Raw genomic sequence first — 25,199 nt, 5'->3', positions numbered from 1 at the left:
GTCAACTAAAATAAAAAAAAGATCTCTGCTTCCATGGATCTTTGGGTATTCCCAACCCTGGATGAGCCCTTTTTCACCAGAGAGGTCATCTGTCAATGCTGAGTGCTTCTAAAATCCAACTCACTTAGTTCAGACAATGTGGCATCAAATTAAGTCAAAATATTACAGCAGAGCATCACCATGCACTGCTGCAGCATGGAGGCAAAATGATAACTTGTGTTGCTTTAGTCCCATGGAGGAGAGGGGAGTGTGAAGAATGGTATCCTATCATATGCTATATTTAGCCATCAAATGGTCTGCAATGCCTACAGAAGTAGGAATAACAAATTGACAGCACTGAGGCTAATGATTTATTGTGAGCACTTACAGTGAGCTCCATGTCTTCTTCATCTTTTTCTTTCACTGGCTTCTCTGGTTCCTCTGGATCCTTTTCTTGAAGATGGATCTCATTGGCCTGGGTCATGTAAGGCATATCATCTTTGTTCTTGAACTCCAAGCTGAGGATTGAAGGAGGAAGTAGAATTCCCAGAATTACCTAAAGCAATAATAATGATAACAATAGTCATCACAGAAAACACATTATGGTCATAATGGTTAATTAGCTTCAAATGGAACAACTCCCTCAGGAGATTTAGGAAAAAAAAGATACGTGTGCATATGAGTTTCTATGACAATTAAGTATTTGCCATTGGGGGTATTGTTACCAGAGTACTGAATCAAAGCATGTAACTTCTACTAGTGTTGCTGTGAATGTTCTTGAATGTTTTATCTGCTTACTCATCACATGAAGCGTAGTGCTACATACTAGAATATACTTACATAATATTATGTAAGGTCAAGAGTAGGTGTGGTGTACATGTACATGTGATATACAGACCTGTAAATGTCTACATTTTACATAATACAAAATATCACTATAAAGGACACAAAGAGAGAATTTTTATTTCTACAGAGAGCGTTAATATCTCTTTGTGTCCATGCTTAATGCACACTTGTAGTCAAAGAAATGTAACTATGTGTTATCTGAGGAGATAAGGCAAAGCCAGCAAAAGCAAATGCTGATTTGAATAGATATGCAGTTCCCTTAGATTTTGTTTCAATAACCAGGCAGCTGTGTAATGGCAGTTCTTTCTTTTCTGCCTTCCCTCTCTTAGATGCAGGAGTGTAGAAATCACTAAAATTACCTTGTTAGGAAATACAAGAAATGAACAATGCTTGGGTTGAAACACTAGCACAATTGAATAGATATCACAGTAATACAAAACAAAGTCTGTATTCATAGGCACAATAACTTTTCCTGGTTATGCTGCAATTTGATGGAAAATGATTTTCTTATAAATCTCTCCCTGAATGAGAGTGAAACCAGATAGTTAACTTAGCAGGTTAGGGAGGGTGCTTGTGCTCATCCTATCACCAGACAGCATGTGTGCTGTTGAAACCTTTCAAACTACATAATGAGGAGCAGTTATATATGCTGTACTCAGCCTAGCAAAAGCTTCCTGCACTGCTCCAGCCTCACAAAATGATGGGTCTGGGGAGAGGGGCTTACAGGCAGACCTGGCTTCACAGAAAGGTTCTTTTTAAGAGCAGGCAGGATTAACAGCTGCCTCTGGCCCTTCAATTGGTGCCATACATCCTCAGCAAGAATCTAAAGAATTATATTCAATCTTCCTACCATTTGTCAGTTTCAAAAGGAAAAACACTTGGGAAGTAAACCATGACTCATGCTTGCAAATTTATTTCTTTGTCATGCTGCCTCATGGAGCTTGTAGCCTGCTTCAGCTTTAAACAAGTTCTGCTAATGAGCTTCAATGAAATAAAGTACAGACTAGAAACTGAGTAAAGGATTCTTGTGAAGCCCTGGTGTTTGAAGAAGCAGAAAGGAAACAGAGCCTGTTACCTTCAGTTATGCTTCATGAAATAAAGGTCTGTTTCAGGGCTTAAGAAATGTGTGCTGAAAAGTGGAATGCATGTAGCAGGAAACCAGTGCATGCTGCATTGCCCTTCATGTATGCAGGCTGAATATCTGCAAAGCCAAACAGTGAACAAAGCAGCTGTCCCTCTGAAGGATAGCAGGCCTGTGAGTTCAGGAGAGAGGTAGTAGGAATGTCTCAAATGTGAGAACGTTTTCTACCTGTAGCAAAGCAACTTGTATGCACAGGTCCTGCACAGGAATGTTATCAGCCACTTTCTCTCACTCATCACTGTCACTGGATTAAGAGCCAGTCTGGAAGCATTCTTGCCATTACTGAACATCTTTTCACATGGCAACACAGCTGAATAATTACCTATTTTCACACAGGCAATTAGTGCAGAAGAGAGAATCCTTTCACTGAAAATACTTCTCAGTGATCTGGGAGGAAGAGGCAATTCCTGGGTGTGTTCTGAATGGTGATTGCTTTGGTGAAACATGCCATGGACTCAAATTCATTTCAGAATTCACTTTGCATTGTTAGCAGTTTTGTCAACTGTGGAAGTAAAGCTTTAACAGCTTTGGAAACTGAATTATCCTTTAGACTCTCTAAAGGAGTCCCTTCAGATGCCATCAGGAAGATTTGCAAGGGTTTGCAAGGAAATTTGTGCTGCTTTGCCTACTCTGGGGAAGGTTGTCAGATCAGCACCTTTCACTAATGGTTAATTGACTCACACTTCCTTTCCCTTTTTTTATCTGTAAAACTCTTGAGTAACTCCTCAAATATATAGGCAGGATGGTGACATACTAACCTCCTAGCTCAATTCTTATTCTGATAAATGATGCCAGAGACGATTTTATGAAAGAGAATGAAAAAATTTAAGCTGAGTGCTTCGAACTCAAACTTATGATGAGCCCCAGCTAAAAAACTGAACACAGGAAGAATACACCCTGCTTAATATCACCACAAATAAACATCTGAAATATGGTTACTTTAGACTGTTATTACAGATTTGTTGTGAACCCTGCCCCCAGCTATTAGAATTCTCTGAATGTTAATTTTATTTTATAACAGGAATGACCTTTAGGCCAGAATTTTTTCTCATCCGTAGACGACCCATCCACATGTCAGTGAGCAGCATCTGGCTGCACGTGTGAGCGATGAAGTCCCTGTGCTTGGCTGCCACTGCGAGCTGCAGGCACGTGGCGTTGCTCCAGTTCTTCAGCTCATAGGTCAGCAGTTTCATTGCCAGCTGCTCGTCCTGCTTGTAGGACTGGTCCAACAGCTCGACCGCCAGCTGGCCGAAGTCCCTGCAACAGAGGGACATCCACTTGTTCCTGTTAGCTCACACAGTCTTGTGCCCAAAACACCTCTCTGCAACTGCCAGCCTCTGCAAGGGGCACACCACCTTCCTTCATGCAAATCGTGATGGTGACTCCACACAGGAAACCCACATTTTCAAATGTCAGTGGCTAATGTTAGGCACATAAATAAGTGCCCCAACTTAGCAGTGATGAGCACCCACACCTACCAGCTGTCTGCTCCCACCTTCCTGCCCACCTCCCTGACATTTTCTAACTGAAATCCTCTGGTTATCTGCAGCTTAAGGGACTGCTTCTCTGCTGTTTGCCCATGGCTTCACAGTCAAGTCTCCTGGAAGAAGAGTGTCCAATATCCTTTCTAAAATCCTAAATTTCTAGAACTTTAACATCAGGAAAGATTCTTATGTAATCTGGTATCTTGCCTTGCTCTAAGCATGACCTCTTGGTTAATTAACACCTCTGCCTGAATACTGTGCTCATAAGGATTTCAGTAACTGTTCTGCTCAGAATGTACAGAGTGTCCTGAAAAAGCACAAAGAAATGTTGCCCTGAGACTCTTGAGGCCTCAGGGACAACACATAAACAATATAGACATTTCACTGTCTTCTTGACATCTTCTCATTTCAGAAGTCATATTGCTAACAACTTCTCTGGAAGATAGATTGTTTAAAAGCCACCTAGATTTTCTCTGAAGGGACTGCACTTCCCCTACAAGTTAGAAATGAAAGCAAAGTACAGATAAGAACATTTTAGTCAGGTTCAGAAATCTCTCTTCCTCTTTTATTTTTTATTTTTTTTGGTCCCCTTAGGAAAGAGTACTTGAAAGGAAATTCACCTGGAATTGTGGTTCAGCTCTTGGGATATGTCATCCACCATGTCATTTTCTGATGCTTCATGGGCCATGGCTTTGCACAGTTTGCAGGCCACCAGTGCTTTAGCCATAGCCTCTTCCCCATGTTGCCAAAAGAAGAGGGCCATCTTCTGACGTTTCATCAGCACAGCCCACACCATCAGCTCATGGAATGGGAAGGGAAAGTGATTGATCTCAGGGTCATCCATATCGATATCAACTTCTTCTTCTTTTTTCTTTGTTGGTTTTCTCCCTCGACGCAAAGGGACATCATCCTGTGGGAAATGAAATTTTTTTGTCAGTGAAGGAACCGCATCAATTCACACAATTCATTGAAATCAGTACCTAAAAGGTCAAGCTTGTCTTCTGCAGGCCAGCCCATTCATAATTTTTTGGACAAAATATTTAACTTAGATAAATAACAAAAAAGGTATTGGTGGGTGCACTGTAATTAAGACTGTAAACAGGGAAACAGAACTGTGGACTATCACTCTAAATTGCTCTGTCTCCCTAATAACAGAGAGCACAACCACACCTTATCCAGAACCATTTTAGAAAAGCCACCATTAAAATAAAGCTAAGAGCTCCCTGCAAATGTAATATCTGCTGTAATGCATCTGCCTCTTTCCATTTTCAGAAAGAATGTATCCAGGGAAATTTTCTTGTGTTTTCTCCCTTCATCTCCGTACAAAGATAGCAATCTCCCTTTACTCCTATTCTGTGTGTTTATCCCTTCCTTCTCCACCCCTTGGTTGTTACTGTTGCCTTTAGTTTCTTTCTCATTTTAGCCTTTTGCTTTTGTCAGATGAGCTGACGTCTGTCCTGTGTCTATGGATGGAAAAATGGAAGTGATTGCATAAAATAAACAAACATGAAAATACTATCCCCTTGAAGCATTGGGGTAGCCAAAATTGCCAATAAAACTGAGATAACTTTGACCTGTATAAAATTTTCTTCACCATTCTCTGCAAGTGTTTAATTTCTCTGAACTTGTTTTGAAGCTAGATGCTATGTGACTGAAATTCTGCTTGCCCTGCCAGACTGAAACATGTTGTTTAATTCTTATTGAACAAAAAACTAAAAAGATCCATAGTTGGGACAGAGCCCTCTTTTTCCTTAGCTATCTCCTGGAGTTTTATTAAGAAATGTTTCTTAATCTGCCCGTTGTGTAAACATGTTATCTGGATGAAAAATACTATTCATGCTTTCATTACAGTGAATTTAAACATTATCTGGATATAGTTTATATTTGTCAAAGAAGGAAAAGACATTAAGATTTGCCACAGGTTGCCTACCTCCATTCCCAGCAGCTTCAGGGCTTTCGGCTGTCAAAAAAAAAAAGGTAGAAAAATGTTATTTCTCACAGAATAGTGATGAAAAACTACAGCTGTTTTAGTATACATATACATATATGTACACGTGCATGTAGAGTGATGTAGAATATACAAAAAAATCTAGATAATATATATATAATGTAATGTAATGTAGTGTAATGTAATAGTATATATATACACACACGTGCCAATCATATAATCACATATATGTAGTTATTTCAAACATGAGTTTGACTCTATTTCACCCAAACCACAACAGAAGACATACATTTGGATTCTGGTACAAATTACAGCTGGTTAGGGCTGTTCTAGCAAGAATGTGATAGGGACCACTGATAAGGCATGAACAGATTTCTCTTTGGCCAATGTGGTTAGCTAGAAAACCGCTCGGAAGATCACGCGGTGTACGAGGAGTTAGGGCCCCTCCCTCTCCACAGTGTTAGCCGATCACAGTCGGCATGGTAAGGTGACGTAAGCACCTGTCGGGTACTTAAGCCGGTGCCCGTCAATCAATAAACGCACTTTGCCATCCACCATATTGGTGTAGTGTGCAATTTGTCGTGGCCAGTTTGTAGTTCGCCGCGGTCTCCCTCCGGACCAGGTCGCCCTTGCTTTGCGTCACCAACGCGAAGCAACATAGTGGTGCCGAAACCCCAGGACACCACACGGGCGCCGAACCCCGTCCGCTCCCCGGCACACGGGTTCGAGCGGCGGGCGACGGGATTCGCGCTGGAGGAGGCGAGACGGTCGGAGCAGCAGGTCTGACTCCGGCGGGGAGGACGCTCCCGTACCGCCAGCATGGATTCGCTGTGCAAGGTAATTCTTGAGGTTTATAGACAGTGGGGAATCGAGTGCAAGCAAAAAGATTTTGAATGCGCAATCATGCAGTTATTGAAGTTAAAAGCGATTGATCGTCCCGTCGACATCCTGCACCCAGGCTGTTGGGACGAGTGTACTAAGGCACTTGCAAACGATGTTATTACTTCAGGCTCCAGCAAGTGTCTTAAGAGTTGGGGTAGGGTCACCCAGGCGCTCGAAAAGGCTCTTATAGAGCAAGAAACGTGGAAGGCAGCCCGTAGCTGTTTGAAAATTATACCCAAATTGGGTGTGGGAGCTGCTACACAGACCGCGTTCGGGGATTGCGTCGTAGACCCGTGTCCGTCGGTCGAAACTAACCTCCGCCCGCGACCCCAGTCCCCTAATCTAACCACCGAACACGAAGCACAGCCAGATAGTGACGGAGCCTGTGGGTTTCAGGGCAACTTCGATTGCGCGAAACCTAATAAAGTTTGGGAACGGCCGCCACCTTATGCACCACAAAATGGCGCCGGCTGAGAGGGAGAGGGGCGGGACGCACAGCGCTTTCCCGCCACGGACACGCGCGGTTGCGAGCACGGGGAGGAGACCGCGGTTGGCAAGGGGGAGGAACCACCAATGTCCAATCAGGGAGTGCGCCCCAAAACACGCCCACATAGGGCGATAGGCTCCCCTGAGGGGAGGCGGAGAAGGGAAAGGGAGGAACCCACCCGCGAGGCTGTTAGGGGGCGGAGTCCAGTTAAAAGGTGCCACTGCCCGGAAAAACGCTGTCAGTCGACTTCCTCCGAGTCGGACAGTGAACATGGCTGGATCCGGCGGTTGCCATGGGATGAGTGGTGGGGGAAACAAAAGAGCAAAAAGCGGTATCCATCCTTTGAATCCGGTTCCGATTCTGACAGCAGCGGCACGTCGGCTACACCCACCAAAATTACTAACCCGCTTGTCCCACGCACAAATAAAAAGGGCCTTTCTAAGACCATGCCATTAACAGACTGGAGGGAGATTCAGTCTGCAGTTGCTGATTTACCCGATGCAGCGGCACGAATATTCCCGGTCAAGAGAATTGATAACAACTTGCCAACCGACTCCCCGGTAGATCCCAAAAATCCAGTGATCATTGCCCACAGCTGTAACCACAGGGACTTTCAGCAAAACTTTAACCGATACTGTTCTTACCAAAAGCAAAAGCGTGTTACAGCAAGCTGGGTTCAAGAAGGCTTGAAAGCCAAGGCTCCCAAGCATCAACAACGGAGAAGAAAAAGGAAAAACTGTTATTACTATTACCAAGTCTGCTCTGAACAACAAATTAACATAACGGTGCAAGTTTCCTGTGCTAATCCAAATAGGTTTTCTGTCATATTTAGATAATGTTAAGTTTAGGTAAATTTTATGTAGCTTAAAGATATGTTTATTGCTTTCGTTGTCTCAAATTTGAGTGTATTAAATTAAGAAGCTAAATTGTTTTACATATGTCAAATCTAGTTCTATTTTTATTCTGTATTTTAGTTTAAAAGGCAATCAAGTTAACAGTATAAATTTCAAGTTCTCCTAAGATAATCTTTATAATATCTTCTAAGTTTTAGTAATTCTAACTTCTAGTTCTTTCCATTGTTCTCTCAGTTATATTCAAGACTGAATTGTAACTGAAATTGATTTTAAGCTCAGTATAAAATTTTCAGCCAATAATGCTGCTTCTGCTAGCAGTCAGTCATCAGCCCCACTGGGTGAAGTAATTCTGCTGGCAACATCTACCTCAGTAAGTACTAAGGGGCACCTCTACTCCTTCTGTAAGACAATCATCTTAGCAGGAACTGCCAGTGTACTAATCAACAATCTTTACGGCCCCCAGTCTTTATTTAAAAAAAAAAAAGTAGCTTAATTAATAGTAATAAGTCTTAAAAGTTACTAAATACTTCTTACCATGTTTTCTGTTCAAAGATCAGTATTATTTCACGGTTTAAAAAGCACTTTACAGATGATGAGTTTTACTTTGGTATGTTTTAGTTCAGAACTTGATGAGTTAAACTACAATTTTTGTTAGTAGAAAAGAGCCAGAAGTTGCAATGAAGATGAAAAAGCAAGTGAAGAGAAGATATGTGTAAGCTGGTTAATGGTAAGACAAGGGGTGATAGAGTAGAGTACTTCAAAGACTTCAAGAAGGAAAGGAAAGAGAAGGAAAAAGAAAAGGGAAACAGAGCGTGAGAAAAAAGGAAAAGGAGTGGTCTACTAAAAATTAAAGGTATTAAATTGAAAGCAAAGAAGTGAGAAGGTTTTAGTTATGTGCTATGTTAGTCATTACATTAAACTCGCTTTTCTAAGTACACCTTTTATTCTTCACATATGTCAAAATTAATTTCTTGTGTGTGTATCCCTTTCATTTATCCATACAGCATCTTTTGTGAGTTCCAAACTAATCTAACCGGAGATCTGAGTTTTTGTATTGCAGAGAAAAAGCAGCAAAGACAAGCGAGGCAACAACTCAAGCCAGATTAGAACAGAGTCACATTTCCCAAATGTGCTGAGTTTCTTGGTCTGAATTCCCTGACAAACTGCTCCTGAGTATGTAGCAGAGCAAAACAAGAAAATACAGACTACAAGAAGAAGGAACAAAAGACTAATTGAAGGGACTTCATTCAAAACGAGAGCCTTCGTATTGAAACTGCTTGTTGTCACAAGTTTTGTAATTGTCATTACTGTTGTTACACTGTTAATTGTTCCTTGTTTGTTAGGATGTTGTTACGGAGTTCTACAGAAACTGTTTGCTCAATAAGATAGCACAGTTTGTTAAAAGCCGTCTTAGTAAAATAGATGTTTTGCTGTTAGAACAAAGACAGTTATCTTAAGCAAGTTCAGTCACTTGTTCAGTTTACCAGTTCACAAGTTATAAAAACAAGTTGTGGTTGCACCTAAATGTTTGAAATAGTTCAGGCCTTGTTACTAACACGTTCTACAAGTTAATACTAACACAAGTTTAATACAGTTGTAAAGTTTAATTGTTCATGGAGAGGGGGGAAATGTGGTTAGCTAGAAAACCGCCCGGAAGATCTCGCGGTGTACGAGGAGTTAGGGCCCCTCCCTCTCCACAGTGTTGGCCGATCACAGTCGGCATGGTAAGGTGACGTAAGCACCTGTCGGGTACTTAAGCCGGTGCCCGTCAATCAATAAACGCACTTTGCCATCCACCATATTGGTGTAGTGTGCAATTTGTCGTGGCCAGTTTGTAGTTCGCCGCGGTCTCCCTCCGGACCAGGTCGCCCTTGCTTTGCGTCACCAACGCGAAGCAACAGGCCACTGCCCTGGAACACTTTTATTGACTGTTGTGGATTTTCACACTTTTATTTTTTGTGGAGCTGCTCTGTGTGTTTGTTCAGTATCAGTGAAATCACTCTCAAATGCTTTTCTCAATGTAGTGACTATGGGAAGGAAGTCTCTCCCACCAGCTACAATCACTGTCTTTCCTTTCAAATGTCAAGAATCATAAGAAAAAGGACAGGGAAACAAATAAACCTATGTTAGGCAGTTGTCTGTAAGATTTTCACAGAGCTGTTCCTATTAATAGCCACTTATTAATACTTTCAGTGACGTGTATTGCTAAAATCTGAAATGTGAGGCAAAAACAGATAAAGAAGTAACTACAAATCTTGCTGGGAGGAGCTGAACAGACTCCTGTTCAGGCTGGATTGGGTCAATGGCAATATGGATGACAATAAACAGCTTTTGTGTTTTAGAAATACCTTACTTTGTATTCACAGTGGCATAACTTACCAAACATAGAACCCACAAAAATAGTTAACAGTGGTGCTGCCATGAACTCAATGATTGCTGGAACCACATCCAAAAAATAAAACAAGTTTTGAGTTACGGATTTCCTTGCCCTGAAAGCTTCAGATCACAATCATGAGATGAGGTATGAGATAGGAAATGCATCTAACAATGCAGGAGTTTTCAACTCTAACTCGGAGTCAGAATTGTAGTATTGTTGGTGCAGGTCAAAAGATTTGTCTTTTAAAAGCTGTGAATACTCATAATTACAGGTTTTAGAGTCACAGGAGACTTTTTTATGTGCTGGTTTCAGCAGGGCAGCAGAACACAATTATTTTTTCCTTAAATTAATAAAAACCATAGATTGTATCACTGTCTGGCTTGTGATGCATTATGGTGAGATAACTGCAATGCACATAATGTAAATGAATCAGTAGAATGAACACTGTGTGCACTGGATCCCACCAGTCTGCAACCATGTAAGAACCTATGGTAACCCCTGCCAGTTGGAACAGTCATGAGGATATCAAATAACTAATTTCTTACCCTCTTGGGCCCGAACAGATTGTGGTAAAGTGTTCTGAACCGCTTTCGGGTGTAATTGCAGCGATAGGCTCCTCCCATCAGGTACTCTATCACCAATCCAATATCAATCAGGCTTATCCGATAATCAGGAGGTAAGTTTCCCTGAAATGAAAAGTAAGGACGGTGGGAGAAGAAATGCTTATTACTGACATTGTTAAATGTCAGTAAAATTATCTTAGAATAAAACAAATTAAATAGATAAAAGCAGGAATGTATTATTATGCTAGTTAATTAATTCACCTTAAAATAGATCCAACCGAAACCTGGATATTCTCGCTTGGAAAGAAGACATAAGTTAAATAAGAAGGTGAAGAACTGGTTGGAAGCAACAGAAGATAACGTCAGTACACAGTACTCATATTCTTCAGCTGGGGAAACAAGGAACATGACTGCAGAAACAAAAGCATGAGGATCGATACACTTGAAAAGTCAGGCAGTGTTGCTGGACTAGCTCTGCATAGCACTTTTCCTGCACCAGATCTCACCCACAACTTGTCCTGGCATCTCACATCTCTGCTGGCATCTCTCTAGACCTGCCTCATTTGAATTGTCAAGGCATGGTGAAGTGACATTACACAAAGTCTTTTGTTCAGATGTGACCAGCTTCTTCCCATCCTGCAGTGTTTCCTTCCCATGTTCCAGGAAAGGAAGGGAAGGAGGTAAGAATGGTGTTACATATCTAAAGGACTTACATAGAGCTACCATTATTACTAGTTGATAAGGGCAAGGAGAGTCTATCAGCATTCAGTCTTGGAGTTATGTTCAAAGAATACACACCCTTGCTTAAGTTTCACACCAAGAAAATGAGGAAAGCATCTGTATGTATGAAAGCTGTAATAAACAAAATAACTGCTGCTAATTATTTTGGGATTTATTTATGAAGAAAACTACAGGCTTAGCAATTTTTCTACATATTCCCTATTTGAATTTCTCACATATTTTACTAAAAGCCCCTTTGAACACATTATCTGGTTATGTAATTTCTAGCAGAGCCATGAAGATTGGCTCACAATGACTGAACTGAGTTTTTGGCAAGTGTCATTAGCAGGATCCTGGAAAGGATGTCTACATACTTCTCTTTCCATTTATTTTCCTTTCTTATCCTCTGTTAGATATTTTTATATATCTACATCTAAATAGATGTGTATGTGTATGTGTATGTGTGTGTGTATGTGTATGTGTACGTGTACGTGTACGTGTACGTGTATGTGTACGTGTATGTGTATGTCATGTCTTCAGCATGTGCCTTTTAACTTGAAAGGAAAAATAATTACAAATATGACCACATTTTACTGTCCTTTTTACAGCAACTCCTTTGCACAAATCTTCTTTCTCTTCACTTTCAAATCTGAAAACGGCATCACTAAGGTTATGAGTTCTCCAGTACTTCTGGGTTGCAAAAGTATGAAGAAAGATTTCAGTCACAGATTTTCTTTCAGTGCATACGAATTTGCTCCGAGTACATGGGGCATTTCTATTCTCCAGTTGCAGTAAACCCAGTGGGATATCTTGTGTGCGGAACAATTTCAGGCAGGGCTACACTCACAGATGTGCCAGTCAAGTCTCATGGGGGTCTCTGGCAACGGAGGAACAAAACCCCAGGGTGGGCACACCTGCTCTTCTATTCCCTCCAAAGGAACTACACAACACAAACTCTGATCCCTTTACCAGAGGAAAGGACTAATGGGAAAGAATGAAAATCCAAATGAATGTTTGCTTCCTTCTCTAACTCACTGCTTCTGAGTTGACTGGATGATAGTTTGTGTTTCAGTAAGCATTCCCTACCAGAAAAGAAGGCATGATTCAGCAAACTGTGAATAGATCACCGGGCTCCAGAGACATCACTAAGAAACCCTTCAAATTTACAGAACGTTCTCTGTTTTGTATGTCACTGTGCAAAAAATATGATTACAAAACAAAGGTGGAAAGTGAGACAAATTATCCTTCTGTGTACTGTGAATAGTAGCTTTGAAAAAAGGAATATTACTGCAATAAAAATGATCTCATATAGCCAATATTGCAGAAGGACTAGAAATTGTAACTCTTAGCTCCAAATTTTTTCAGTGCACTGCAATAATCTAATGTTCTAGAATGATATACATACAGTACAGGTTACAGTGAGCCTATAGCTCTTTTTATGTGTTCATTACAAGAAGGTTAGTAATTCACACACAACAATTTTATGACTACCACGTCTTTCTGGAAATATCTGCATGTCTGGAGATTTGTCTGGCTTCTCTGGAGATGTCCTTATTAGATTAGAGCAGAGAAATACTAATGGAGAATTGATGGCAACTGGTTCTGCAGAAGAGACAAAATGGATGCAAAAATCCTCCCTTCTCTGCATCAGTCATGAAGAGCAAGGCTTACTTCCTGCCCTGCTGCCAAGGTACAAGGAGCATGGTGAAAAGGCTGAGGAGGGAGGGAGGGAGGTTGTGCTCTCATAGTGTACCATGCCCAGCAATTGGCTGGCATTCAAAGGGACAGAAAATCAAGCAAATTTAGTGAAAAAAACTGAGCCACCAACCATTTCTAAGTAATGTCCTCTAGCTTATCCTCTTGCAACCTTCCTAATCTTGTCTGATTTGATGGCTGGAGGAGTTACTGTGGTTTGCAGGAATGTGTACTAACATAGATAATTCGGACATGGTAACATTTATGCTGAGCAGTTTAAAGAAATATAACATCTAAAAATTAAATTAAAAACATTACTTTTCCAAAGCGAGAAGCCCTAGAGAGAAAACTGGACCATCCTCATGCAAGGAGTTGCATACTTGCCAAACCATTTGCTCTGTCAGCAGATAGCTCGAGCCACCCTGGCAGCGCTAAGAATGCTTGCAAATGAAGCACAGCAGTGCAAGTGGGACAGAACCGCCCCAAGAACAACAAGAATTAGGATGAACTAATTCTAGTGCTGTCTAGGTGGCCAAGAATGATCGAGGAGAAAATTTGACTTTGAGGTAAGATAGTTGTCCTGGTTAATAATTGACAATTCTTTTAATGCTGGGACAAACTCTTCAGTGTTAATGCCCTATTCTTCTCCTGAAGAAATTTCAGGTTTAAACTGTAGCTGAGCAGTTGTAGTTCTTCTTTCACTTGAAGTGCATTTTCACATCACCACATATCAAGCCTCTGAGTTTGCATGCTGAGGAAAAAGTAATACTGTTAAAATTCTATATATGGCTAGTTTGTTCTTTGGAAATGCAGATGAAGAGTAGCAGTTCAAAAAACTCCTAACTTTGGAAATGTAAATAATCCTGAAGTGGAATTGAGATCTGTTAGTTATATACAATGTTTTGGATAAATGAAAAAATCCATCTGTTAATTTCTACCAATCTTCATCAGCTAGTTGAGGCAGGGAAGAATTTTTATTTATTTTTTTAATTTATAGAGGGCAACATCCACTTGCAGATAGAGTATCCAGCTCAGCCACTATCTGATTCTGCTTAGCCTGGAAACATTGCTTTGTATGGTCTATGGAAGGAAGCCAAACTTAAATGTGAAATTCTGGACCCTTGACAGGAGACGTCAAAACGGCCACGAAGCCAAATATGCAGGCAGGTTGGCTATGTAGCTGTGGAATTGAGAGGACTGAAAAGTGATCGGAGGCAAATTATAACATAATTTGTCTTGTTAATACATGCAAAATTTATGCACATTTTGATTACTGCAAATTCTTTAAGATTATGTCTTCAAGCCTTTACAATATGCTGCTTAGGCCATGAGTCTTCAAAGCGGTATTTGGAAATCCAGATGGAAAATGTATTCTATTATATGTTTGTGTGCATGTGTGTGTGTGTACACATGTAGGCTATCACAAATGGAATCTAATAATGTGACTTCTGTTCTAATTACTTGCTTTATCAAGCAGGCAAGACTGTCTTTCAAAAAAAAAAAAACCAAAACAATACAAAACAAAACAACACCCTTCTACTGATTTATACAGCTATATAGTATAATAATAGTAAATTACCGCTTCTGTGATTTTTAAACATCCATTTTCTATCTCACAATCCAGATCAAGACGAAAATAATTTTTTTTAGCATACACCTTTTAAAATAGTGCAAGTTTAAAAATTGAGATGTACATATAAATGCACAATTCACTTCATATTGATTAGGTATTGACTGAAGGTGGTGCATTACATACTTTTGTATTTATATTCTGTGATGCTGTAATCAAATCTGTCAAATCTGTCTGGTGTCTGTCACCAAAATATATATGAACTCAAAAAATTAGCATCAGCAGCATGGTCTATCTTTTGTGCATGATGGGCCATCTAACTGTCAAACGGTGATGTGTCCATTAGGAAGCTTTTTCCGAGGAGGTGTTTTCATTTAAACTGTTGTCAGAACTGCTGACAACATCTGACTGATAAATCTGACTGATTTATGGCTTGGGTGACTGGTAAGGGATCTGCTCAGCTGGCAGGACTATGGTGAGCTGTCACTTCTTCTGAACCCTGGCTTTTACTCATCACTCAAAAAATCAGAAATGCACCCCAGGAAGGTACTAAAGAGCTTCACAAAGCCCTCACTTATACTTGCGAGACTGATTCAATGTAATTGGAATTACTGAAGATTTTAGACATTGACAGAGGAAAGAAAGAGAAATTTGTGGAAAGATAACCATCACCCAACAGTTAGAAGTCAGTACGGAATAAATAATGTCATCAAATATAGTGCAAGTTTATTTAATGTCTATCAATGTATATCCATGAGTACAGATCATCTTTGACCACTTTGATGCCTTTTCTTTCAAGAGTTTCTCTAAAAATACATATTTAGTTAGGGGCTCAGAAAAAAAGAGATTCATATTTTTTAGTTACTCAGCATATAATTTGCTATGCCTTTGAAGAAGGACTTGGAAAGGTGGTTCTGGAGGAGAGAAGGCATTTGGAAAGGTATATACTTTAAAAGCAGAAGACACATTATGCTACTTTCAAATTCTTATAGGCATAAATAACTGCATATTGAGTAAAAAATATTCTGGAAACTCGGACTTCAAATGCAGTATCCATTGTAAACAGATTCTAGCTCCACTCTGCTCAATCCAAGGAGATTTGTGCATACTTTCCTTTTGTAGGCATTTCACACTTTTTAATGGTCACTTAATGCAATACATAATTGGGCAAAGATAATGCCATTTAACACATTAACCAAAGAATACCATCAGAACCTCCTAAAAATGCTACTGATTATTCTGTAGAATTACTTAATAAAAAGGTGCTATATAACACATTACTACTCTCCTCCCTTAGGTGACTTCAATTCTGTTAAGTCGTCACTGACAGAAGAAACCACTAAAATCTGTGCTCTTAGAAAAAAAGTCCTTTCCTTTTATCTAGTCCCATGTACAGAAATATCCCTTCCCAAGTATGCTACCCTTGAGGTCTGACTTACATAATGTGCAAGGTTGTAATCTGCACATGCTTTGGGAGAATATTCAAGCTGATGAGTTCATTTGCAGACTCAATCTCCTTACTTGATCCATATATTTAAAGGATAAGGGATTTTTATTCATTGCAGCTGCTGTCACTCTTTTAATCCTGTGCACATTGGTAAAGTGCCTCTATACCTTTCAGTATTTCTGTCTAGCTCTTCTAATGGATTTTTATAATTCCAGATTCTTGAAATTAACATGATAAGGATCAAGGGAAAGCTGCACTACTCCATTTTTATATTTCTGCTGAGGAAGATGGCTACAATTTCCACACAATACAGAATAATTAGCTATTTCAACAAGCCAGGATCCAGCACACGGGAAAAGCTATTTTACAGGCTTGGAAGTAAACTAGCAACACAGAAAGTAGCTTTGACAACAATTGCAGGTATGGAAAAATACAAGTAATAGCATAAATCCACACAGTATGTAAAAGCCTACAATTATGGCAGCAGACACACTATTACTCAAGCGTCTAAAACTACAGAGAAAGCAAGCCAAATTACTTGCTAATTGTGCTTTCTATGCAAAAAGTTCATATTTGGAGCACACAAACAGGACATTTTGTACTGGCAGGAGGGAGAAGGCTCTGACTAAAAGCTCATGCAAAACACAAGATTGTATCTAGCTACAAAAAAAAAAAAAAAAAAAAAAAATAGCATTATCTTCAACCTACCGTCTATTGCACTCTTACCTTTTTCACGTCCCTGACTAGATGGTGCAGAGTGTTGGATGGTCCATGTCTCTGCAAAGGACAAATGAAGAAGAACAAAATAGTTTGCACAAAACATAAATGTTGAGATAACTTTCTCACCTTGGTAGTTTAGAATTCAGGCAGCTGAGAGCACTTCAATTGCACAGTGTTATCAATTTAAAAAAACTAAACCCCAAAACGATTACAAAAACATTATTTCCTGTTTTCCTCTTCTATAAGAAAACCCTATAAACTGCCACTCTGGATGAAAACTGAAGTCCTGTGTATCAATTTAGGCTCCTGCCTTAGATAAAACAGGAGCACAGCACAAAACGCACAGTCTCTGGGAAAGAGTGGAGGCTAAACCAGCTGCTTTAGTCTCTGCCCTCTTGCACTCAGGACTTCCACTTCCACTGCTGGTGGATCAGAGACACTCTGAGCCTGGCATTGCAGCAAGGCTGTCTCATCTGAAAGCCACTATCTGTGAACACACACATGTGATTGCAGAACGCAGTCTGTGAATTTGTCCAATTTTCTTTTGACTCCAGCAGTCATTGCAAAAATTTCTGCACTGGAGTCCTGCCATTTTGATACTACTACTACTACTACTACTACTACTACTACTACTACTACTACTTCTACTACCATTACTATTACTATTACTACTACTACTACTACTACTACTACTACCACCATTATATCTTACTTTATTTTCTGCTTTTTTTTTTTTACTGTTGCTGATATTTTAAGAGACTTTTATGAGAGGTCTTCTTGGTTATAGCTGATGATGGATGAGACCACTACACACATGTAGAGTTGATGTTTCCATATATGCATTGCTCTGCACTTCCCAACACTTACTTTTACATAACCCCATTTCTGAGCATGATGAGACTTATCTGTGATTCTTCATATGCTGCTTCAGATTTAAATCACCTGCAAATATTATTGTGTCTTCTGTAGGTACCATTTTTCAGATCCTACATGAACAAGCTGACCAGCTGTGGTCCCAGGACAGGTTCCTCCACGACCCTGGTCATAATGTCCCTTCGCGGTAAAAATGGATCATGTATTCCTTCTCCCTATTTTCTAATATTCAAGTAGTTTTTAAACCAATATTGTCCCTGATCTTCTAAGCCATGGCAGCTACATTTTTTTAATAACCTTCAAAGTTTTAAAATAATACTGTCAAAGTCTTGCAAAAAAAAAAAAAAAAAAGGGACCAAGTGCAACATCCTTATTCTCCTGCATGCTGATGCATGATGCATTTCTGCTGACTTCTAAGGCTTAACATCTTCCTACAGAAGGCGAGTAAACTCTTTGTTGACATACAATTGATTCCCTTGTCTATAGTTCTATACTTTATTCTATTTTTACAAATTTGCCATGCAGAGGTAAGATTCACTGGTTTGTAGCTTCACAGGTTACTCCTAGGTCTCATGTGAAATAGGGTCATTTTTAACTGGCCTTGTGTTTTTTTTTTTTGGTGCTACACCTGCTACTGTGGATGCAATTGGTCATACAGTATAATTGGTAGCTTAGGCGTTTCAGAGCCTGAGTCTTTTGGAATTCGTGCTTGAAAACATGTATGCTGATTTCTATAGCAATAAATTTGTTAAAAAGGCCTTCTTTTAGCTGTAGAACTGAAGACTTCTGTAAATTTATTCCCTGTAAAAACTGGCTTTGGTACAACTACAATGCTTATCCCTGTTACAAGAAAGCTCATAGGCATTCTGTTCTTAATACATAGGTGCTAGTCAATATGCAAAGGGTAAACTGACCAAAGATCAGATGGGAGTCTGGGAGTTTGTCTTTAGGGTGGCATATATGTACCATATATATATATTCCTGTTCCTCTATATTTAGCCCAAATTTAATGAATCCTTTTCATATTTGATATTTTGAAAGACTGACTCTTCTGGTCACCATCAATGTGAAACACCTCCAGATAACAGCCCAGTGTGGTAGCTTATGACAGCAAAGGCTTTGAAAAGTACTGACAATAAAAAAATTTTTTGAGAAGAGATATGCCCTTCTGCAACACACAAAACAGGGAATTCTAAGAACTAGACAGTGCTTTAAGTTTTGTTTTCATAAAACATAAGAAGTTTGAACTTTCTGAACTCCTACCTAAATAGGTAATAATACTGTGAATGCTGGAATGTGTTTTTATTTGAGAATTCAGAAGCAGACTTAACTTGTGCAGTTTTATGTTCATTTTAATGGCAAGGATTACAAACTTGCAAACAGGTTTTTAAAAGTCAAAGGTCTAATTCTTGGAGCTCAGAGGGGACATAAGGAAGTCTTTCACTGTAACAGAGACTTATTAATTAATGAGTTGGAAGATCTTTCTGAAACTATCTTGACAGGAGTCATATGATACCACTCTATGGGTTCTAACTTGCCAGTTACTGTCTTCCAGCCAGTGCCACCTGCCTAAATCTTAGATTTATCATATTGGAATCACAATGACAAGAAATTACCTGTGTCACTGTGTGAGGCTTATTCCATGTCTTACAAAATCCATACAGCAGATTACATGGGCAAGGCATAGCATATTACATTATACGAGAGACAAGCAAGAGAGACAACATGGACTAATGAAAAATTTCTGGAGCAAGTGTTGACTGCCTGGTGCATCATCATCGTCATTATCATCATCATCATGTCATTACAATACAAGTGGGAGCTAGAACAGTGAATATAGAGACAGAAAATTTGCCTTAGGCTGGCCCTACCGTATTGTACAATTCCTCTAGCCGGGAGATGGTGAGAAAACGATGCATGCTTACTCCATTTTCTATCAGTAATTTCACAAAATCCACTCTGTCCAACACCAGTGCATCCAGCATTGCTTGCTCAAGGGAGCCCACCTGCAAAGCAAGTGATTAATTGAAGCTGTTCCTGGGGTGTGGCAGGCTACATACAGCTGGTTCAGTCACTCTAGCAAAAGCAGGGAATCCTTACAAAATTCTGAGGGTTGCTTTTCTATGCTTGAAATGGGATATTCACGGTTTTAATCTGTAACAGTTTTTCTGACTCAGGGCTGCATTTCAAAAATGAGTATCAGGGTGCTAGTTAAAATACTCTAGGAAAAATTGATTAGGACAAAGGAACTGGAGCCCAGTAAACTGGTGACCACATCTCAACCTTATTTACCATGTCACTATTATCATTGTTTCTTTTCCTGTCAAACATTTTATTTGTATTGGGTATATTTGTTATGTGTGCACAAAATCACTTTAATCCTGTCTTTTCTAGAGTTTTGTTCTGTTTGTGGTGTGAAACCTCAGGGAAATTTGAACACCCAGGAAACAGAAATAGCTTCATAATTTGCATTTCTTTGAAGGCCCAAATGCAAGAGTCTTTCTTACACAAAACCTCTACTTCTTATCTCTTGTAGGTCAGGCAGAGTTAGAAGGATGAGAAATTATTTCATCCTTCCAGCTTTTAGATTCCAAAACAATTGCAGTTTGCAGAATTTATGCAAAGTTTTGCTATGATGTGGTGATGAAGAGATAACAAGGACAGTTCAGTGCCATTAAAATCCCTCCTATGTTTTGACAGGTACTTATGCCCAATATCAAAGATAAAATAAATAGTTCTGTTCACTCTATGGGTGAAAAGGCAAGGATTTTTTTACTAGCTTTTAAGGGTAGCATACTGCAGAATGCTACATATAAAGCAAGGATACTTAAACAGAAGCTTTTCCCACTGTTATAATTTTTCCATGGGGAATTGTAAATGCTCAGGTAATGATAGCATATGAAATTTTAATGATAGAGATGAAATAAGTGTCAGACTAATGTCTATTGTGGTCCAATTGAAACTTCTGAGTGAATAAGTTGGGTTTTAAGAAGATACAGGTAGAGATGGAGACCTTCTGGTTTTTGGTCTTTTTTTCTGTGGAACTTCTGCCCCTGTAAAAGCTGCAGCACAATCTAGGATTTGATTCTTCCTCCTCTCCCTGACACAGCATTCAATAACCCCTCTATTTACAGCACTACCACTTCTGAAGAGAAATCTACACCTCTGGTGTTCCCAGGGAATGGTATTAGCCAGGGAGCACGGGACGGTGCAGATGTAGAGCAGGCAGACAGATGCACAGAATTAACACCACCTGAGGTCTGGGGCCACAGCCCATCCGTGGTGACACTGCTTATCAGCTCCTGCAGTCTACCTGAACCCCAACATTTGTATGGTGTATTTTTTATGTCAAATCATCACCTTAAATTCAGTATTTGCATTTAAAAGCATGCTGCTTGAAGAGAAAAAGAAAGTTTTGACTTTCCTTGAATTTATAGCCTAGCACTAAAACATGGCTGTACACTTGTTTTCCTCAGCTTGCAGAATCATGCTTGGCAGCATAAATCCAGTACTTCCCGTTTTTTCAGAGGCATGGTTTCCTGCTCTTAAGGCAACGCTAGATGTCACCATTTCCTTGGACAATGGAACACATTAACCTCTCTGCAAATGCGTCTGCCTTCAGCAGCTGTGACTGGGCACTGTGTGCTTGGCAGGACCTAGTGTATTTCAAACCACACTAAAAACCACCACTGCAAAGCGAAAGGATTTAGTACTCTGTAGGGTTCAAAGTGTTTCCAACAAAAGATGTTGTGTATATATACATATATACATATATATATATACTGTACCGGCCACTGTTGCCCGTAAATAAAGATCTGACTGCGGGCGATGTCTACTCTGTTCCAGGCTAGCGCTAGGCTCAGCTGGTCGGGAGCAGATGCGTTAGCTCCTGTGTACACAGACAGGGTGCAGGGAGGAGAGAAGGAGAAAAAAGAAACAAGACATTAGGTTCATTATGCCCTGGTAGCTCCTCTCTGTGAAAAGTCTCACGGATGTCCAAGGCATTTCTGCAACTGATCTCACATGAAAACAAAACCAAATCTTCCATTACACCTGTAAAAAAACACAAAACCAAATCTCCGTTCTCAAATTTGGATTTGTGGTTCTCAGATTCTCTTATAAACATTAACTTTTTTCTCACGTTCCCCCCCCACCCCCATATTCACAATACAGCAGATACAGATATCAGAAGAGGAAATTTGTGGTGGACTAAACTGGTTTCCCTCCTATCAGATGGGAAGCAAGAGAACAAGCCAGGATACAGATGGAGCTGCAGGAATACACACCCACACACGCATCCCGTGAGCACACATACACATACACATGTGCCTCTAGCAATTACAAGGAGATTCAACTCATACAGATACCATTGATTTCAGTAGTTGTGCGTTTTTTGGCATCTTATGCATTCCAGCTTGATAAGAAGCATAGGAATTTCTGTCCTATTTGTACAGAGGCATCTTGGTGGGACAAATTTCCCTTCACATATGAAATAAACATGTAAGAAAGCATTCTACAAAGCTTGTGTCAAGGTATAATACATCAAAATTAAATGAGAAACTATGCCAATGATAAGATGGATTTGGAGCTGTCTGTTTTTGGAAGGAAGGGTATGTTTTTCCCTGCAGTTTTAATGGACACTGTGGGACATTCCTGTCCTGCTGTGTTTTTTTAATATTTCACAGTTCTCAGCTGATTTGTAATAATAAAACAGCATTTGTGCTTCAATGTCAAAGGGAGAACTGGCCTGAATGAACTGATCAACCAAACAAATAAAGAGCCCTTTGACTTTTTTACTACGTATCTACTTGCAGTGGTTAGGCAATTGTATAAATGCTTGTTTTTTTAAAGACCTCATACCTCTACTGTTATTTTGTCTTTATTAATTCTTATACTGATATCATGGAGTGAGGATAAATAACAGCTTTTCATTACTTCAAAGCATTTCTGTCCCCATTTCAGTACTCTTCAAACCCACACATTGCTCCAGTTGAAAGTGGACTCTGAAATTGGAGGCAAGGAAAACATAAGGCTGGCTGCTGAAATTCTCTGTCAAAACATTAATAAAAACCTTTGTAGAGCTTAGCCTATAGTTTAATTTCATAACTTTCAACTTTGAAGTCAGTTTACTGCTGACACTGCCAAATACTTGTCAATATCTACAGTATTTTTTGGGAGATGCTAGATTGTGAATCATCCAAATCATATTCATACAGAAATGAGCTCTGATAAAAAAGGTGGACAATGCAGAAACAGAACAGGATTGTAACAAATTAAGAAAGAAAAAAAAAAAAAGTGAAAATACTTCTGTGACTTCTGTGGCTAAGAAGTATCAGGAATTCCCCTTTGCATAAGATACAACTTCTTGTTGCTATATATTGCAACACAAAAAAACTCTCACAAGGGACCCCTGGGGGGATGCCAACAACATCTAAAACTTCTGGAGTTTCTTATACAAGTAACATGCAGCATTCAAGAACAGAAAATATTTACCTTTGGGAAAGGAAAAATTGTCTCTACATTTCAACATCCCAAGATTTATTTATAAAAAAAGAAAAAAAATTACCTACAGTAAGTATGATAGTGTAAGTTCAACAGAGAGAGCAAATAAGCTCTCCCCCCTTCTAAAGCATACAAGAGATGCTCTCATCAGATCTCCTCCTTCCCAATCATGCACCTGTAGGAGAAGTGAGAGCTTTAGTAGGTGCTCAGGCAAGGCTTTTGCCAAGGAGGAGGCACATGAGTGAACTCTAAATCCTGGGGGACAGTGATGGTGATCCCACAGCCCAACAACATTTCACACCTGTGATGAGGGAGCTCCAATCCCTGATTTTCCTACTACAGCCTACAGCATGGGTAGCCAGGGGTGTCATCTAGTAAGAAATCATTTTGGATCAAGAGTGGATCAGATGGACATGAGGAGGGAAGTGGACTATTTGCATTGCCCCTACTTCAGGCAAAATTCAAACTAAATAACCAAGGCTCCAGGCAAGTAACTTATGAGCCCTAGTGGGGAGTATTCTCCAGTTTGTGTCAACTGACCCTAGCAGTCTTGGGTCTTTTCATGCTTTAGAAAAGCTTCAGATGGCAGATGAATAGAGGGTCTTCTGGTGCATTTGATCACTGGGAAGAACAGCTGGCATGGGGCATGAGGTGATACCTGCTCATTCATTCACCAAAATTATTTTCTTTGAGCTTGCTCATTGCTCCAAATATTGAGCAGAGGGGAAAGCAAGTCATGGTCCAGCCTGTGTCCTTCCCTTCTCTCTTCACTGTGCTTAAGCCTGCCAGCAGGGACCAAGTTTTCCTGTTGGTACATGTGCAGTCCCAGAGTTGATGCTCTTCTCAGTGCTTGCTGCCACAATGTTTGATTTCATTGTCTCACAGAGCACTGCAGGCATCTGGCAGTCAAAGGAAATGTGTGGTTTCTCAAGGGGATGTTGTATCCAGGTCTGTCATCTAGGGTGTAGAGTGGGCAGTATGGGTATGCATGCTGGGGCTCTGGTGCATTTGGCTGGATGGGTGCTTCCACAGTACAATTTCTTGCTGGAAAGCCCTTGCTTCCTTCTCCTCTTTCCCATCTTCCCTGAGGAGTTTTCAGATGAATGTGGATAACACTGATGTAACTTAAGAGGAGAAGATAAGTTAAAGCTATAAATATTTGTATAGAGCAGCATGTGGGTTGTGGATGCCTTTTAATTGATTTTATTCTAGGATAGAACATGGCCTTTATCTCACACAAAAAAAGGAAATATTCAGGCTATTTTAGGTGGAATTCTACCCACTATTAAGAACTATGAATGATTCCACTCATATGAGAAAAATTCCCCAGAAAAAAATGAGATGGCCCTCTTAAGGTACTGTTCCCTTTCAACCATTTCCTTGACTGCATTCAGTGCCACAGAATATGGACTTGAGTTGGTAGGAAGAATCCAAAATGTGATCTTTTTCACTCATTAGTGTCACTGCAACATGCCCAAATTAAAGTCAAAGGATATTTAGGAAACAAATAAGGTAGAGTTAATAATCTATTGCATTATATTATTTTAATTACCATATCATACTTATTGCATTAAATAATGTTTTAGGTAATATGAATAATGTCTCTGTAACATTTAGTCAGTATTCTGGTGTCTGGCTGATTGTAAGATATGTTCCTCAAAAGAATGTTCTGTTACTATGGCAGCATCTGCAGTGTGACCCCTCCTTTCATCTGCTCCTAGAAGAAAAGTTGCAGTTGGGATGCAATACATGGTTTTGGCAGTATTTTATCTTGGTACAGATACTACTGGATAGACTGCTGGGACAGCTGTTAGTTCCTGCAGATGTTAATTTTATGTTCTTAGGCTGCCATCCAGGAGTGCTTGCATAGACTCTTCTGGTATAAAGTCACACTGTCCACTCAATATTTTGGATGGAAAATGTAATACTCCTTGATGATAAAGCCTGGGACTATAAACTCAACACTGTCTCCCTGTTGTGCACTTGCAGGATTACTGAAGAGCTTTCATGTACTTATTTTATTACATATTTGTTATATATTTATTTATATACTTATTATTACTATTATTTACATACTGGCTAAAGCTTACTGTGACCAACATAAACCCCTA

General features: G+C 39.7%; 1 protein-coding gene across 2 annotated transcripts in view; it reads right to left on the bottom strand.

Annotated features, from left to right (window-relative positions):
- The window catches only part of TRPM3 (transient receptor potential cation channel subfamily M member 3), a 263,965-nt gene that overhangs the window by 45,093 nt on the left and 193,673 nt on the right, over positions 1 to 25,199 (bottom strand). The window contains exons 10-18 of one of the 2 annotated variants that reach the window (XM_056513620.1): positions 21,375 to 21,475; positions 19,458 to 19,592; positions 16,720 to 16,770; positions 10,823 to 10,858; positions 10,544 to 10,684; positions 5,381 to 5,410; positions 4,071 to 4,360; positions 2,995 to 3,223; positions 368 to 535 (exon numbers count right to left, since the gene is read on the bottom strand). In XM_056513620.1, coding sequence (XP_056369595.1) covers positions 368 to 535; positions 2,995 to 3,223; positions 4,071 to 4,360; positions 5,381 to 5,410; positions 10,544 to 10,684; positions 10,823 to 10,858; positions 16,720 to 16,770; positions 19,458 to 19,592; positions 21,375 to 21,475 — 1,181 coding nt within the window. The remainder of the gene's footprint in view (positions 1 to 367; positions 536 to 2,994; positions 3,224 to 4,070; positions 4,361 to 5,380; positions 5,411 to 10,543; positions 10,685 to 10,822; positions 10,859 to 16,719; positions 16,771 to 19,457; positions 19,593 to 21,374; positions 21,476 to 25,199) is intronic. The other variant, XM_056513622.1, reaches the window with a different exon arrangement.

This window comes from Oenanthe melanoleuca, chromosome Z, assembly GCF_029582105.1.
Source record: "Oenanthe melanoleuca isolate GR-GAL-2019-014 chromosome Z, OMel1.0, whole genome shotgun sequence".
Classification (NCBI taxonomy): Eukaryota; Metazoa; Chordata; class Aves; order Passeriformes; family Muscicapidae; genus Oenanthe; species Oenanthe melanoleuca.
This window is presented reverse-complemented; position numbering and strand designations above follow the sequence as displayed.